General features: G+C 46.2%; 1 protein-coding gene across 3 annotated transcripts in view; it reads right to left on the bottom strand.

Moving 5' to 3' along the window:
* ryr1b (ryanodine receptor 1b (skeletal)) overlaps positions 1 to 13,510 on the bottom strand; it is a 76,574-nt gene that overhangs the window by 39,021 nt on the left and 24,043 nt on the right. For all 3 annotated transcript variants that reach the window (XM_017431059.3, XM_017431060.3, XM_017431061.3), the window contains exons 22-49: positions 12,969 to 13,072; positions 12,806 to 12,889; positions 12,565 to 12,724; positions 11,928 to 12,075; positions 11,641 to 11,846; positions 11,338 to 11,512; positions 10,987 to 11,195; positions 10,011 to 10,357; positions 9,716 to 9,851; positions 9,463 to 9,623; positions 9,213 to 9,375; positions 7,949 to 8,035; positions 6,843 to 7,069; positions 5,700 to 6,144; positions 5,080 to 5,631; positions 4,799 to 4,999; positions 4,248 to 4,359; positions 4,015 to 4,158; positions 3,083 to 3,356; positions 2,796 to 2,913; positions 2,579 to 2,711; positions 2,399 to 2,493; positions 2,179 to 2,314; positions 1,538 to 1,721; positions 1,344 to 1,455; positions 846 to 966; positions 580 to 749; positions 291 to 511 (exon numbers count right to left, since the gene is read on the bottom strand). In XM_017431059.3, coding sequence (XP_017286548.1) covers positions 291 to 511; positions 580 to 749; positions 846 to 966; positions 1,344 to 1,455; positions 1,538 to 1,721; positions 2,179 to 2,314; positions 2,399 to 2,493; positions 2,579 to 2,711; positions 2,796 to 2,913; positions 3,083 to 3,356; positions 4,015 to 4,158; positions 4,248 to 4,359; positions 4,799 to 4,999; positions 5,080 to 5,631; positions 5,700 to 6,144; positions 6,843 to 7,069; positions 7,949 to 8,035; positions 9,213 to 9,375; positions 9,463 to 9,623; positions 9,716 to 9,851; positions 10,011 to 10,357; positions 10,987 to 11,195; positions 11,338 to 11,512; positions 11,641 to 11,846; positions 11,928 to 12,075; positions 12,565 to 12,724; positions 12,806 to 12,889; positions 12,969 to 13,072 — 5,225 coding nt within the window. The remainder of the gene's footprint in view (positions 1 to 290; positions 512 to 579; positions 750 to 845; positions 967 to 1,343; positions 1,456 to 1,537; positions 1,722 to 2,178; positions 2,315 to 2,398; positions 2,494 to 2,578; positions 2,712 to 2,795; positions 2,914 to 3,082; positions 3,357 to 4,014; positions 4,159 to 4,247; positions 4,360 to 4,798; positions 5,000 to 5,079; positions 5,632 to 5,699; positions 6,145 to 6,842; positions 7,070 to 7,948; positions 8,036 to 9,212; positions 9,376 to 9,462; positions 9,624 to 9,715; positions 9,852 to 10,010; positions 10,358 to 10,986; positions 11,196 to 11,337; positions 11,513 to 11,640; positions 11,847 to 11,927; positions 12,076 to 12,564; positions 12,725 to 12,805; positions 12,890 to 12,968; positions 13,073 to 13,510) is intronic.

Genomic DNA, 13,510 nt, shown 5'->3' with positions numbered 1-13,510 from the left:
CAGAACGACTTCTTCAGCACACTGAGCACGCTACTTTTAGCTTCTCACTCATTTAAGCTACTGTTTTGGTCATTTTTAAACATCTGTTTTGCAAATTTTAGCTACATTTCCACAATGTTTAGCACATCTTTGGCTCATTTTATCTACTGTTCTGCTTTTTTAGTTACAGTAGCTGCAGTTCTCTTGCTTTTAGCCTCTGTTCTGTTTGTTTAACTATTTTCAGAAGTCATTCAGGTCTCAGCAGCCTCCCTGCGTTTTCTCTGGGTGAACGTCAGAGCCGTAATACTGACTTGCAGAGCGACATCAGGCACTCTTCGATGACGTCCCTCTGAGCCTTGGTCAGGGCTCGGCCGCGGGACAGCCGGTAAATGGTGTGAAGCATGGAGTCGATCATGATGGCCCGGTGGTCCGTCCCGGCAAACAGCGGGGCGCACTTGGTGAGCAGGGGCAGGACAGCTGAACAGAGGTAGCGGTTCAGAGCCAAGGCCATCTCCGTTGTGCTGAAGGCCACCTGAAGCCAGACAGGACGGTTACACTCCAACACACTCCACAGCTGGAAGCTGGTCCCCGGCTGCTTACTGTGTCCAGAGAAGCTGCAGCTCTCATGTCAGGCAGGAAGCCGACCTCCAGCACATGCAGCAGGAAGTCCTGATTGTCGATGCCGTACACCCTGTCCAGGAACAGAACCATGGAAGCCTTGTGGTCCGGCACAAAACTGGCAGACATCTTCGGCTCGATGATCTGATCGTCTGTGGTTTGGAGAGAGAAGACGAGTTGTTAAAACCACCAAACACAAAACCAGCCTTCCTGCATTCAAACTGTCAGAAAACAGGTCTGTGTCTGACCTTTGCCGTAGGCGGGTATTTGGACAGGCAGACTTATGACCCCCACCAGGTCCTCGATGGGCACCAGGGACCTCAGGATGGCCCGGATCCTCAGAGCTTCACCTTTGCCTGCTTGGATCAGCTGCAGGGAAAAAACGGCTGAATGAGTCTAAAGTTTAATCATCAGGCTTCTCAAAAGCTGCTCTGTCCTAAAAAACAGCAGGTTTCAGGATTTACACAAACAAAAACTGATTGAATAAGAAAAGCTTTAGGAAAAATGTATTATTGAAGAGGTTTTCCTAATTATTTTACTGTGATTTATTTTATAATAAAAAAGGTTTATTATCATTCATTATTGGACAAACTGAATGAACTTAATAAATACATGAATTAAAGGTAATTTATTCAATTAAATGTTCCTGTAATCAGCATCAAACATGTTTCCTCACATTTGATGATGGTTTGTCTGGCCTGTTTTTATCAAAAACAGCATTAATAATTGAACTTTAATCGTCTCACATGCATCTCAGGGGCGCAGCGACCCAGCAGATCGATGAGCGCAGAGTAGAACGACATGATGGCGTTTCCCAGGTGAACGCGGTTTTCCTCTTGCTGCCCCTCGCCGCCAAACCTGCCAATGAAACAGAGAAATAAACGGTTAAAGACACCTCTGATGAGCTGGTTTCGGCTGTTCATCGTCCTCCGGCGCTCACATGAATCGCCGGTCTTTTTTCACCGTCGGCCCGTCCCTCGCCGGGTCCTCAGAGATCTTGATGGCCTCCTCCATGGCGGCCAGCAGACCGTTGCCCCCCTCTCCTCGCAGGGCGGGGCCGAAGCACTCGGGCCGACGGATGAGCAGACGCACCACGACGTTGGCGTTCTCCTCCACGCTCTCTCCTAAGAGAAGGAGGGACGGAAAGTCTGTGAGCGCTGAACTCAAAACAAAACCAACGAGGGCTGAAGGAGCTGAAACGAGGAGAACAAAAACTTCAAAAAGCAAAATGGAAGCTAGAAGAAGCAGAATAGCAAACTGGTAGCTATAAAGGTTAAAGGTAGCTTAAAAAACAGATGAATGATGAGTTAAAGCAGGAGTGTCCAATCCTGGTCCTCAGGGGTCTCCATCCTGCAGGTTTCACTTGTTCCTCTGCTCCAACACACCTGATCTGAATCAGTGGGTGATTAACAGGCTTCTGCAGAACATGAAGAGGTGATTTAACCTCTGAATCAGGTGTGTTGGAGCAGAGAAACAAGGAAAACATGCAGGATGGAGGCCCCACCCCTGAGTTAAAGGATCAGAAAGATGAAATGAAAATAGTGTGAAAGCTGACTCAGCACAATAACAACAGCAACAGACCGTTAACAAACACAGCAAAACGCAGGAAATCCAAATATCTCTCTCCTCCGCAGGGGTTCCAGCCGATGTCGGGGTATCCCTTGGACAGGAGCATCGGACAGCTCTGCAGGCCGCAGCCGGCCAGGTACGTCACCACCTGCGTCATCATGAAGACAGCAGGACAGGTCGTTCAGCAGCTCCATTAAACGAATGATTGTGTGTTTGTTTCTTTTAATCAAACCATTTCCAGGTCCTGCTCCTGCAAAGCCAAGGCCAGTTCATTGTTGTCGATGCAGGAGGCGGCGGCCACGTCCAGAGGCGTGGAGCCACGCATGCCTGCGTCAGGAGAAGACGGAAGCGTCAGGACTTCACCTTCGCTCACACAGATCAGAAAACCGAACAGATCACATCACAAACTGACCCAGGCCGATGCCGCTGTTCTGCAGCAGGTAGTTCAGGTGGTCGAACATGGAGCGCTGGTTCTGCCGGCTGATGCGGCAGAAGTAACACAGGAAACGACAGCAGTTGGTCACCATTTGGGGGAACCGGATCTCCTGAGGAGGAAAAGCAAACGCTCGGATTTCTGTCTGTTTTGAATGTGCTGCGAAGCGCCGAGCTGTGGAAGAAGCTAAAGTTACCTTCGAGTCTCCTCCTCCACCTAAGACATTAACCATCACCTCCATGACAGTCTCATGCATGCCGAGGGCTCGCATCAGGTTCGGGTGCTGGTAGAAAACCTTGTTGTTCATGATATTCCTAAAAAAGACCCATTTATTTAAGCAAGAAAACTAAGTTCTGATGAGAAACTAAAACAATGAGATAAATCAGGATGAGCTGCCACAGAATAAACTTTACAAAAATACAACAAAAGCAAAGTCATCAAAATAAGACAACAAGAGGTCTAAGTTGGTGTGAAACCACCGACCCGATGCTCTGGATCATCAGCCGCTCCTCTTCCGGACCCATCTGGACGATGAGCAGCGAGCGGATCTGTCCCAGACACTCGAGCAGGTCCATGGTGTCCTGGACGGAGACGGCGTTGATGGCGTAGGCTTTGGGCAGAGCTCGGATCAGCTCGCCGAGGCCGTCATACTGCCTGTGGAGCAGGCTGAACATCAGGCGCACCAGTTCTGGGTTCTGAATGAACGACTCCTGGGCCCAGTGGATCATGGTGTGGGAGATCAGTTCCTGAAGCGTGCCTGGGGGGGATGAAGGGTTTGTAAAATTAAACTGTGACAGGATGGTTTGGGTAGAAAAAGTAGTTTCTGTGAAGAGACTGAGCTGAAATCTGCAGAAGAAGCTAAAACTGAGCTGTTAAAGCTAAAAGAAGCAGAAAGCTAGAATGCTAACTAAAGGCTAAATGTATCAAAAGGTTACCTAACAGCTAAACATAACAACATGTGAGCTAAAAGCAGTAGCATTAAGGTACCCCAGAACTAAAAGTAATAAATGGATAACTAAAAGCAAAAGTTAAAAGGCTAAAAATAGCAAAACAGAAGCTAAAAGTAACCTAATTAGACAGAAAAAGAGACAACATGCTGAACCAGATCTTAAAGAGAATATTTTAAAAATCATTAAATATGTCATCATGTATTTCTTTAGGTAAAATAGATATAAACTGTGTAAAAAGTGTAAAGATTTAAGAGATTTAAAGAATGTTTTTTACAGGTTTAAAAAGCTCAGAAATCAGAGTGACATCATCAGACAGAAGTTGAACATGTTGTCGTAAAATCTCCGAAAAAATTTTCAAACCTAGACTGTGATTGTTTAAAAACTGGGTTGTTTTTTTGCTAATTTCAGCTCCTCTTTGTTTGTTTGTTTGTTTTGTTTGTTTGTTTGTTTGTTTATTCGTCTCACTGGGTTTGGGTTCTTCCTCCACCTCCGGCTTTTCTTCCTCTGTTTTCTTGTGGAAGTTCTTCACCTTGTCCACCAGGCTGAGAAGACGTCCCCTGAGTGAGGTGTCCACCTCCTCTTCCTCAGCCTCCTCCTCGATGTGGATACCTGTGTGTGAAGAGGGAATTTACCATTAAAATACAAAACACACACACACACACAACAGTAAAATATATTAAAAGAAAAAAACTTCTCACCACAATGAAGCAGGATTCCATTATGGAAAGTTGCCAAAGTTTCCCGCACCTCCTCGGGAACGGGACAGTCTTCGTCCTCTGGACCGTGTTTAAAGTTGGTCAACAGAAGAACCTGGAGGACAAACGGAGACAAATGGAGACAAACGGAGACAAACGGAGACAAACGGATCAGAATCACTGTGCATAAACTGGAAAAGGTTAGCTAAAAAGAGCTAATGATTAGCAAAATGTAGCAAAAGGACAGCTGAAAGCTAAAAGCAGCAGCAGAAGACAAAAGTAGAGCCAGTTTACTGAAGCAGATTTCAAAGAGAAGAATGTTTTTTAGAGAACCTGAGAGAATTAAATGTGTTTCTATGGGGGAAAGATTTCCAAACAAAGTTAAATAATCTTAAAAGTATCTTCTTCTGACCTCCGGTTCTGTATATGAATGACTAAAAAACAGAGAAACCTCTCCTTAAAAACCTAAAATCCTGATCTTTTTAACGCTGTCGGGTCATAAAACCGTCCCATGGTTCTGGTCCAAACGTGTCAGAATCCGTCTCGGTCGGTACCTGGTCCTGAGGCGGCGATCGGAACTCGCGGGTCCTGCGAGCCGTCTCGGCAGCAGACATGGTGAAGGCCCTCATCAGCTGGTTGTAACGCACGCGCTGGTTCTTCTGGACGCCCTGCATGAAGTTGTCGGAGTACGCCACGATGGTCTCCACTCGGTGCCGGAGCTCGCAGTCGCAGAAGTACTGCAGGAGCGTGCACATCTGGAAGAGGGCAGGTAAGAACTCCTGACTCCTCCGGGAAGAACATCAACACGGATTAAAGAGATTAAAATGAGAACAACCTGCAGCTTGACCGACTCCGGCAGCTTCATCTGAAGTAGACCTTCCTCCAGACCCTCCTCCTCATCTTTGGCTTCTGCCTCTGCTGCCTCCTCCTCCTCCTTCTCCTCCTCCTTCTCCTCCTCCGCTTTCTCTCCATCTACTTTCCCTCCTATGGCTTCCTCCTCCTCCTTCCCACCTTTCTCCTTAGGCCCAGCCTTCTGCTCTCCTTTCTCCAGATCCTTCAGCTCCTCTTCCTCCTCGTCCCCGACCCCCTCATCCTCCAGTTCGGCGTCCTCCTCCTCCTCGTCCTTCTCCTCATCGCCATCTCCTCCCTCCTCAGCCTTTTCCTCCTCCTCCTCCTCCTCCTTCCCGCTGAAAACATTGGGATCGATCATCTTGAGGATGTGTTTGGTGTCTTCATCGTTGAAGATGCCCATGATGAGCAGAGTGCTGATGAGCTTCAGGATGGGGACGAAGTGGAACTCAACGCTGCCCCCTACTGGGTCTCTCATGGCTTGGCTCCCATCCAGCACAGCCTCGGTTATCATGCTGATAGCTCTGGTTTTCAGCTCCTGCAGACAAAACTAATTATTACTGAGCAAAAAGACCCAAATTCAGTGACTTTCATCATTTACTTCACCTGCAGAGGTAAAACCGGACTGAGCGTGTAAATATCAGGGTTTGTTCCAACAAAGTTGACAGAAGAGAAGTGCAGCTTTGGGCGAAGGCAGGTGGTGAGGCCAACGCCGGGCAGAGAGTGGGCATTCTTGATGTCCGGGTAGAGCTTGATGCTGAGCGTCTCCTCCGTCATGGGCACGATGAACTCCCTGTTGGTGCCCAGCCGCGCCCGTTTGGCCGACTCCAGGTGAATGCTGATGAGCAGGTCGTAGTAGCCGCTGCGGAGCGGCCCGGGGAGGTAGGTGTTCTCGGTGGCGTAGAAGAGCTGCGATTCGTCCACGTGGCTGCACAGCGCGTGAGCTACCCTGTTGTTCCCGAGCGCGCACACGGCGCAGTACAGCATGAGCGTGTGGTAGTGGAACTTCATGAGATCCAGACGCTCCGACAGCTCCAGGACGTCGATACACCTGCAGGAAGGAAGGAGTCATCACGATGGATGAATGAAAACTTTAAACCTGAATTTCACCGTTCGGGCAAAGATGTCAGAAAATACAACAATTTTCCGTTGGAACCACCCTGTATGTAACTGTAAATTTAGGCAAATAATGTCCAAACTGTTGTTTCTTCATTATGTTTGATGATTATTCTCTTCATCGTCTCCCGTCAGTCACAGTTTGGGTTTACAGGTCACCTGACACAAAGATGGCCGACATGTTTTACGTTTTCTGACTCAAAGAAATCTCCTGATGACTTTTCTGAGGAAGAATCTGTTTTGATCATTTTTTGAACATTTAAGACTTTGTGGAATTTCCCTCACAAACCTAAACTCGTGCCCCGCCCCCTCAGAAAAGTGGGCGATCATGTAATTACCTGTGTGGGTTTGTTTGTCTGTCTGTTAGCAAAATATCTCAGGAAACACTGAACAGATTTGAATGAAACTCTCAGAGAGTAATCACTGGCCACCACAGACAATCCACCTTAGATGTGCTGTGGTAGTAGCTGAGAGTCCTCCTCAGCCCACACTACATGTGATAAAGCCAGTGTAGTCCAGGAAATAGACGGAGCCACAGACTGACAGAGGTCGTTGGGTTTTAATTGGTGCTTTTTCACCACGTGGTTCTTCGCGGCACAAACCCTGCAACACGTTAGACGTCAGGATTCTGACCTGTTCTCCTCGGGGATGTGCAGAGCCATCATGATGAGAGGTTCGACGCACTCCACCATCCAGCCCAGACGCTCGCTCACTTTGCCCACCTCTGGTTTCAGGAAGTTGTTGGGCATGCGGCTCCAAATAACCGGGGTCAGCATCTGGACGTCCAGCCTGGGGGGACACTGGGGGACGGGGTTGTTCCGTTCGCTGCGGAACATGGCCGCTGAGATTGGCATGATGTTCTGATGAGAACGGGACAGCAGAAGGACAGGTTACGGACCAACACAGAATGAAATACGTTTTAAAACCTTATTCTCTTATCTCTTACTAATATTCAAACACCTGCTTTTTTATTTTTCTCTGTTGCACAAAACGACGAGTTAATCTCATTTAAAAGCAGCAAACAGCTCAGTCACGACAGAAAATCAAGATAAAACCTTAAATATTTCAAATTTCTGCTAAAATATTTAAAAACATTGAGAACTTTCAAATTATAACGAGAGATCCGAAAGAAATTTGAATATCATAAAAGTCATAAAACCCAAGTTATATGAACAAATTAAAGAACGTTAATAAAAATAACCTCCACGTCAACATGTTTGACCAAAAATAAACTGGGCCAAAGTTAGCTGAACATGATGGAGCTCTGATGACGGCAGCAGGAAGCTGAGGGACAGCAGCAGCTGCTTCTAGCTGCTCTACATCTATCTTCCTTCAGGCTCACGTACGCACAGCAGCCGACACAAACTCTACCAGGCCACTGACTGGGTGTCTAAAGGACATGAAGGCCTGGAAGGCTCCTAAAGTAAGACTGAAGTGACGGGTTCTGGACCTTCTCCTGTGGATTTGGGTTCCTTGGCTCAGAACAGCAAACTGTGAGGAATGTGGGGCTCAAACCGGATCAGGACGGCCGTTAGGAGCGGTTTTCATTTAAGGCAGCTGGCCAAATTAAAACCCATCCTTCCACTCTGAGACAGTGAGCCATGCCGTTGTCACCATCCGGCTGGATTACTGTCAGGAACTTTATCTGAGGGCTGCTGGGTCGAGCTTCCCCCTCCAAGTTTCGGTTAGGATCGGACAGCCGACCTGAATCTGTGGGAAGAGTCTGTTTTGTCTCTGACCTTCAGTTTTCCCAGCTCCAGCTGAGCCATGTTTTGGTTGGTGGGTTGAATGAAGACCGCAGGGAAGAGTTTGGTGTTGGGCTCCACCTGAAACAGTAAAAATATAAATATGTAGAAATATCAGACACTCCAACACACTAAAATGAGCCGAACAGCAGCTAAAAGATAAAATCAACCAGTCAAACCAGGGGAACATTAGCTAAAAATTTAATCCTGGAAACAGTCGATAAAACCTGAACTGATCAAACAGTGAGTAAAAGTTAAAATGATCAGAGCAGGAGCTGTTAGCAGAAAATGAAAGCTAAAATTAGCTAAAAGCTAAAATCAACAAAACAAGAACTAAAGGCTAAAAATGAAGTAATTTCAAGGATTCAAAAAGATATTTGTGTTTTTCTGTGGGGAAAAAAATGGCAAAAGTTAAACCAAAACGTCGGAGCCGTGATGTCTCGAACGAGCTGAAGGTTTTCACAGCTGAAAGGCTGAAACAGCTAAAACAGCTGAAGGTTTTCACAGCTGAAAGGCTGAGACAGCTAAAGGTTTTCACAGCTGAAAGGCTGAAACTGCTAAAGGTTTTCACAGCTGAAAGGCTTCAACAGCTGAAACAGCTGAGGGTTTTCACAGCTGAAAAGCTAAAACATCTGAAGGTTTTCACAGCTGAAAGGCTGAAACAGCTAAAACAGCTGAAGGTTTTGCTGACTGAGCATCACACAAACACCTGACTGAGGCAGGCACAGGAAAGAAGTACAGATAAGTGCTCTTTTTAAAAAAAACAAAAAAAAAACGTTTTTTTATAGATTTTATTTTTTTTTGGAAATCGTTTTGTGACCTGGAACCAAATGATCATCAGACCAGGACTGGTCCCTGCCCTGGTGGTTTGAGCCCCCTGCTATTACACAGTATTTTCCTGCCACTCTTTAATTTTTTGATGGATTTTTACACAAATAAACCACGAAGAAATGATGTGAAGGTTGTAAAAAGTTCATTTATGTGACTTTAATGACGTAATGTTCACGTTGCGTTCCTGTTATTCCGTCTGTCATGTGTTGAAGGATGGGTACCACAGCGTCAGCTTAATTTAATCTACTGGAGTATAATTCTGAAATAAAGAAATAAGCCTGGCTTTCAGGGCTGTAGTGTCTGGTGTCTAAATATAGCTCTAGAATTACAGGAAACTGAACTGAGAAGGCTTTGAGACGACTACTTTGAGAGAAAATTTGGCGTAAACGCTTTTAGAATGTGTCCAAAAACAAGACGGAGGTCCTACCTGGTAGAAGGTGTTGATCTCCTTCCCATTGGCTGTGAAGGTCATGAGGCCTGTTGCCAGGTCGACCAGGCAGCCAACCACCATGTCCTCCTGACTGAAGCGGGTCTGCTGGTTGCTGACCAGGTCTCCTCCCCACACCATGTAACAGTTACTGTGCTTCATGCTGCAAACAGATGCATCCATATCAGCCAAACTCCTCTTTATTTACATCTGATTAATGAGCTCTTCTTGCAGCTTCCAGGAGACCCACCTGTCGTGTATGTTGCCTTTATCGTCCCCCACAGTGACCGTGACGCAGCGCACCTTGGAGAGGTCAAAGCTGGGGTCAAACTGGTGGAAGTCGGGGGTGACCCAGCCGACCCACACGCAGGAGGGCTCCTGACCGGCGAAGATCCTCACAGAGTAGAAGTACTGACAGCAGAAGAAGAAAACACTGAAATCAAACCAGAAGTGCTTTACTGAAACGATCTGAGCAGCTTCCACGAAGAGCGGAGGTGTCTCACGGTGGTGGTGCTCAGGATGATTTCAGGATCATCTCGGTCATCAGGAACCACATCCTCCACCAATCGAGGCACCGTTGGAGGGGCAGGAGGCGGGGCCAGGGGTGTCATGGCGGCCTTTTTGGCTTTAGAGAAAAATCTGTTTTGTGACAGAAGATAAATCGCAGGGTGGAATGTCAGATTCTGCATGTCGAACAAACATTTTCATAAAAAAAACAACTAAAGAACTGAAGAACAGGTTTCACTGGGTTATACACAGAAACAACATCACCTTTAATGACAAACAGCTGATTTTTACCCTTTTTTCTTTCCCTTTTCAGACATCGCGTCCTTCTCGTTCTCCACAGAGATCTCCTTCGGTACAGACGGCTCCTTCTTTTCATCCTCCTGCTCCTTACGGCTGGCGGACTTCTTTAAGACCTCAAACTCGGAGTCCGGCTCCACCACCACCACCTCCTCCTCGGGTATGGTGAGGGCTCGGGTGAGAGGGGTGGTCCCGGCCGGGACCTTGAAGGTCTCGTGGAACTGGACGGGCATGCTGAGTCGGAGGAACATCATGTCCGTGTTGGCGTTCTGCGACCCGAAGGTCTTATGAGTCAGCTTCAGACAGGGGGCGCTGTCCACAGTTCCGTCCACACGAGAAACCTGGAAACCAAAACAACAGAAGTAGCATTAGAACACACATGTCAAACTAAAGGCCCGCGGGCCAGATCCGGCCCTCTGTAACATTTCACCCGGCCCTCTAGTCTGGTTCAGATCGAGTCTCTGATTCTTGATTCTTATTTTGCTTAAAAAAACTGAGCCTAATTAGTGAAGTTTTCTCTGACATTGACTTAGAAGCCAACAATATATAGTTTTAATTTCTGTATGATCAGGTTTTTGTCTGTTTTAATGTTAAAAACTTCATTTAAAAGCTGAGTGAGGCGTAAGAAATGACAGCTAATGATTTGCTTTTTGAAGTTTGATCTATTTGTCTGTGTTCATTAAAGTCTGTTTGCTCTAAATTCTGTATAATCTGTAACTGGGAAAAGGTCATTGATATTTCTATATGAAGGATTTGACATAATACATCTAAAATCAAGGTTAATTTATGTAATTTTTAATAAATATTGATTGTGATTGGCGCTTGGCTAGGACCAAATTTTTAATTTTGGCCCCCTTGCATCACTGGGTTTGACACCCCTGGTTTAGAAGTAGCTGTATTAGCATTCCCACAAAAAAAATCATCTAAATGTAAAGTTTCCGATTCATTAAATATATAACTGATGAATTACCTCGATATGATTGTGGTCGGTGGGTACAGGGACGAACTGGGGCAAACTTTTACTGAACCACATGGTGATGTCTCGCTTCATGTTGATGGCAAACGGTTCAAATCCTTCCTGCAGGCCGCAGATGGCAAAATACTGCAGGCTGCTGACATTCTGACCCAGATTGATCCTTCCGACCTGAGACAGGCCGAGGGCACACACCGGGAGAAAACCTGGGGGGGAAACCAGATGATTACAGCAAAAAATATACTATAAGCTAAAACATACTCATATCAGACAAGTTCTAAAGCAACATATTCCTCTTTTCCTATTTTATACCAATTCTGATGAATAAAAATATGCTTTAACTCTCACCTTCTCCAATTTCGATGTCTTTGAAAGCCATCTCTGAGCCCGAGTCGCTGATCAGCATTTCTCCGTTGAGCGTGAACATGATGTTCATCTCGGTCAGGTCGATCATGCAGCCGACAACGTCCCCGGACTGCCACTGACGACCAAACGGCTCGTTGCCAATGTGCCATCTTTGAGCCTGGAAAAGTAAGGGTAGCATCAACTTTCAACATCTAGATCCAACTCTAGATACATCTATGCATGATTAAAACCTTTTTAAATGTTCCTTAAACTGAAACTAAGTTAAAAGGAAACATGTTGACGGACCTTGTTGCCGTTAAAGACGTAGGCGAGTTCATCGGCTCCCAGTTCGGTGTCGGAGCGGACGTTGGGACGGGCCCAGCCCACTCTCATCTCCCCGGTTGACACCGCCTCGAACTCAAAGTACCATTTCCCCTGAGTGACGGCGTACGACTTCTCCGCCCTGAAGATCCGCACCTTGTCCCCGCGGGTGTTCTCCAGGCCGTGGCCGGCTGCAGCAGCAGACAGAGCAGGTCAGACGGTAACCAAACAGATGCTCGGTGAGCATCTGAGCACGAGAAGAGCCAACTTACTGCTCTCCTGGTCTGGAGGTTCAATATTGTAGCCGTAGCCGATGAGGGTGCGGACTGCGTTGTTGACACTGTCACGGTTAGTTTTCTTGGTTCTCTCGTCCAGCAGGTTGTACGGCACCAAACGAGGGTTTCGTTTATTCACAATGTCCTGAAAGAGATGACAGATTGTAGCTTGGTGTTAAATGTGTGATCACTGCTTACATATTATTAAGAAACAATGTAAGCAGAAAGGCAGTAGCTTTCCTGGAAAATCGTTCGTGCTTCTAACCAGACGTCCTAATAGAGATGGAGAGATGCTGTGACCAAGCACAGAGCTAAACTCATTAAGAGATCTTCTGCCTGGGTCAACCTGACCTAGGACTTTCAGTTCTTGTTATTATAAAATATGTTTCAGGTTGTCAGAGAAACGTCACACTGAGGTAGAAAGTTGTTACCGCAGACCGGATTCTGCTGGTGGTGACTGTCCATGGCTTTTGTTTCAATAAAATCCTTGTTCTTGTCATACCCAAGTCATTCTTTTTTCAATAAACAAACAAAATACTACAAAAATCTGGTCTTAAAACAAATAAATAAGAAAAACTGTCTTTCAGAGAAAGTATCTGCTTAAAGACTAGAAAAGGATTTTAAAAATGGTCACCTGAACGATGCTGTAGGTCCATCCTTGTCGTACTCTGTCCCTCGCCCAAACGTTGTGTCCATTTTCTGCCAGTTTTTCTACAAGCTGGTTCTGGTTGGGCGTCAGTTTGACGTGGTTAAGGTCGAGGGGGGCGGGCTTGTAGCCATTGGTCATCACATAGCTGGAGGACAAACAAACTCATAGTCAGAAAAACATCAGTAAGTTGGTTTAAAGAAAAGAGAAGTTGCGTTCGTGGCCGTACGTCTTGGGCAGCTTGATCTTCTTGAGGTTCTCCTCTGCTTTCTCATCGCCCATCCCAACATGGCAGCCCAAAGCCAGCAGAGTCCTGGAGGAAAACGAGCAAACAGACGTGAAGTTACACTTCATTCAAATCTGACCCCAATGAACCCGAACTGCAAACTCACTTCAGAGTTTCTCCTGACATCTGCAGGTTGTAGTTCCTCTCTGGTTCAGGCAGACTTTGGAAGTCCACCAAACAGGGATGAAGTTTCTTGTTGTCGTCCCTGAACTGTCAGGGAAAAATCAAACAGATTGTGTCACATTTACCACACCAGAAAGTCTTTCATGTCAGAGAACGTGGTCCGGTGTCTGCATGACTCAGTCCCTCGTGTTGTTCCTAGGAGTTGGAGGTATCTCCTGAACTTAACTCGAGTCGTGTGAGAAACTTCTCTCAGAGCACTGATAAGAAGAAGGAACTGCTTTGTTTAAAAACATGTTAAACTACGACACTTTGGGTGTTTAAACCCATAAATCTGCTGGGTGAAGCTTCAGAAGAATAGTTTATCTGTTTAGCTGTTTTCCTAATCCAAAAAAGGATAAATCTACATCTTTATTTCCTGTTACAAAGCCAGTTTGTTCAGCCCTGACCTGACTGAAAATGATTTTGCAGAGATCAGTCTTCAGGGGTTAATCTGTTCCTGCAGTCTGTTTGTTCAGTATTTTTAGG

Source organism: Kryptolebias marmoratus, linkage group LG2 (assembly GCF_001649575.2).
Source record: "Kryptolebias marmoratus isolate JLee-2015 linkage group LG2, ASM164957v2, whole genome shotgun sequence".
NCBI lineage: Eukaryota > Metazoa > Chordata > Actinopteri > Cyprinodontiformes > Rivulidae > Kryptolebias > Kryptolebias marmoratus.
Note: the sequence above shows the minus strand (reverse complement) of the source record. Positions and strands in the feature narration are given on the sequence as shown.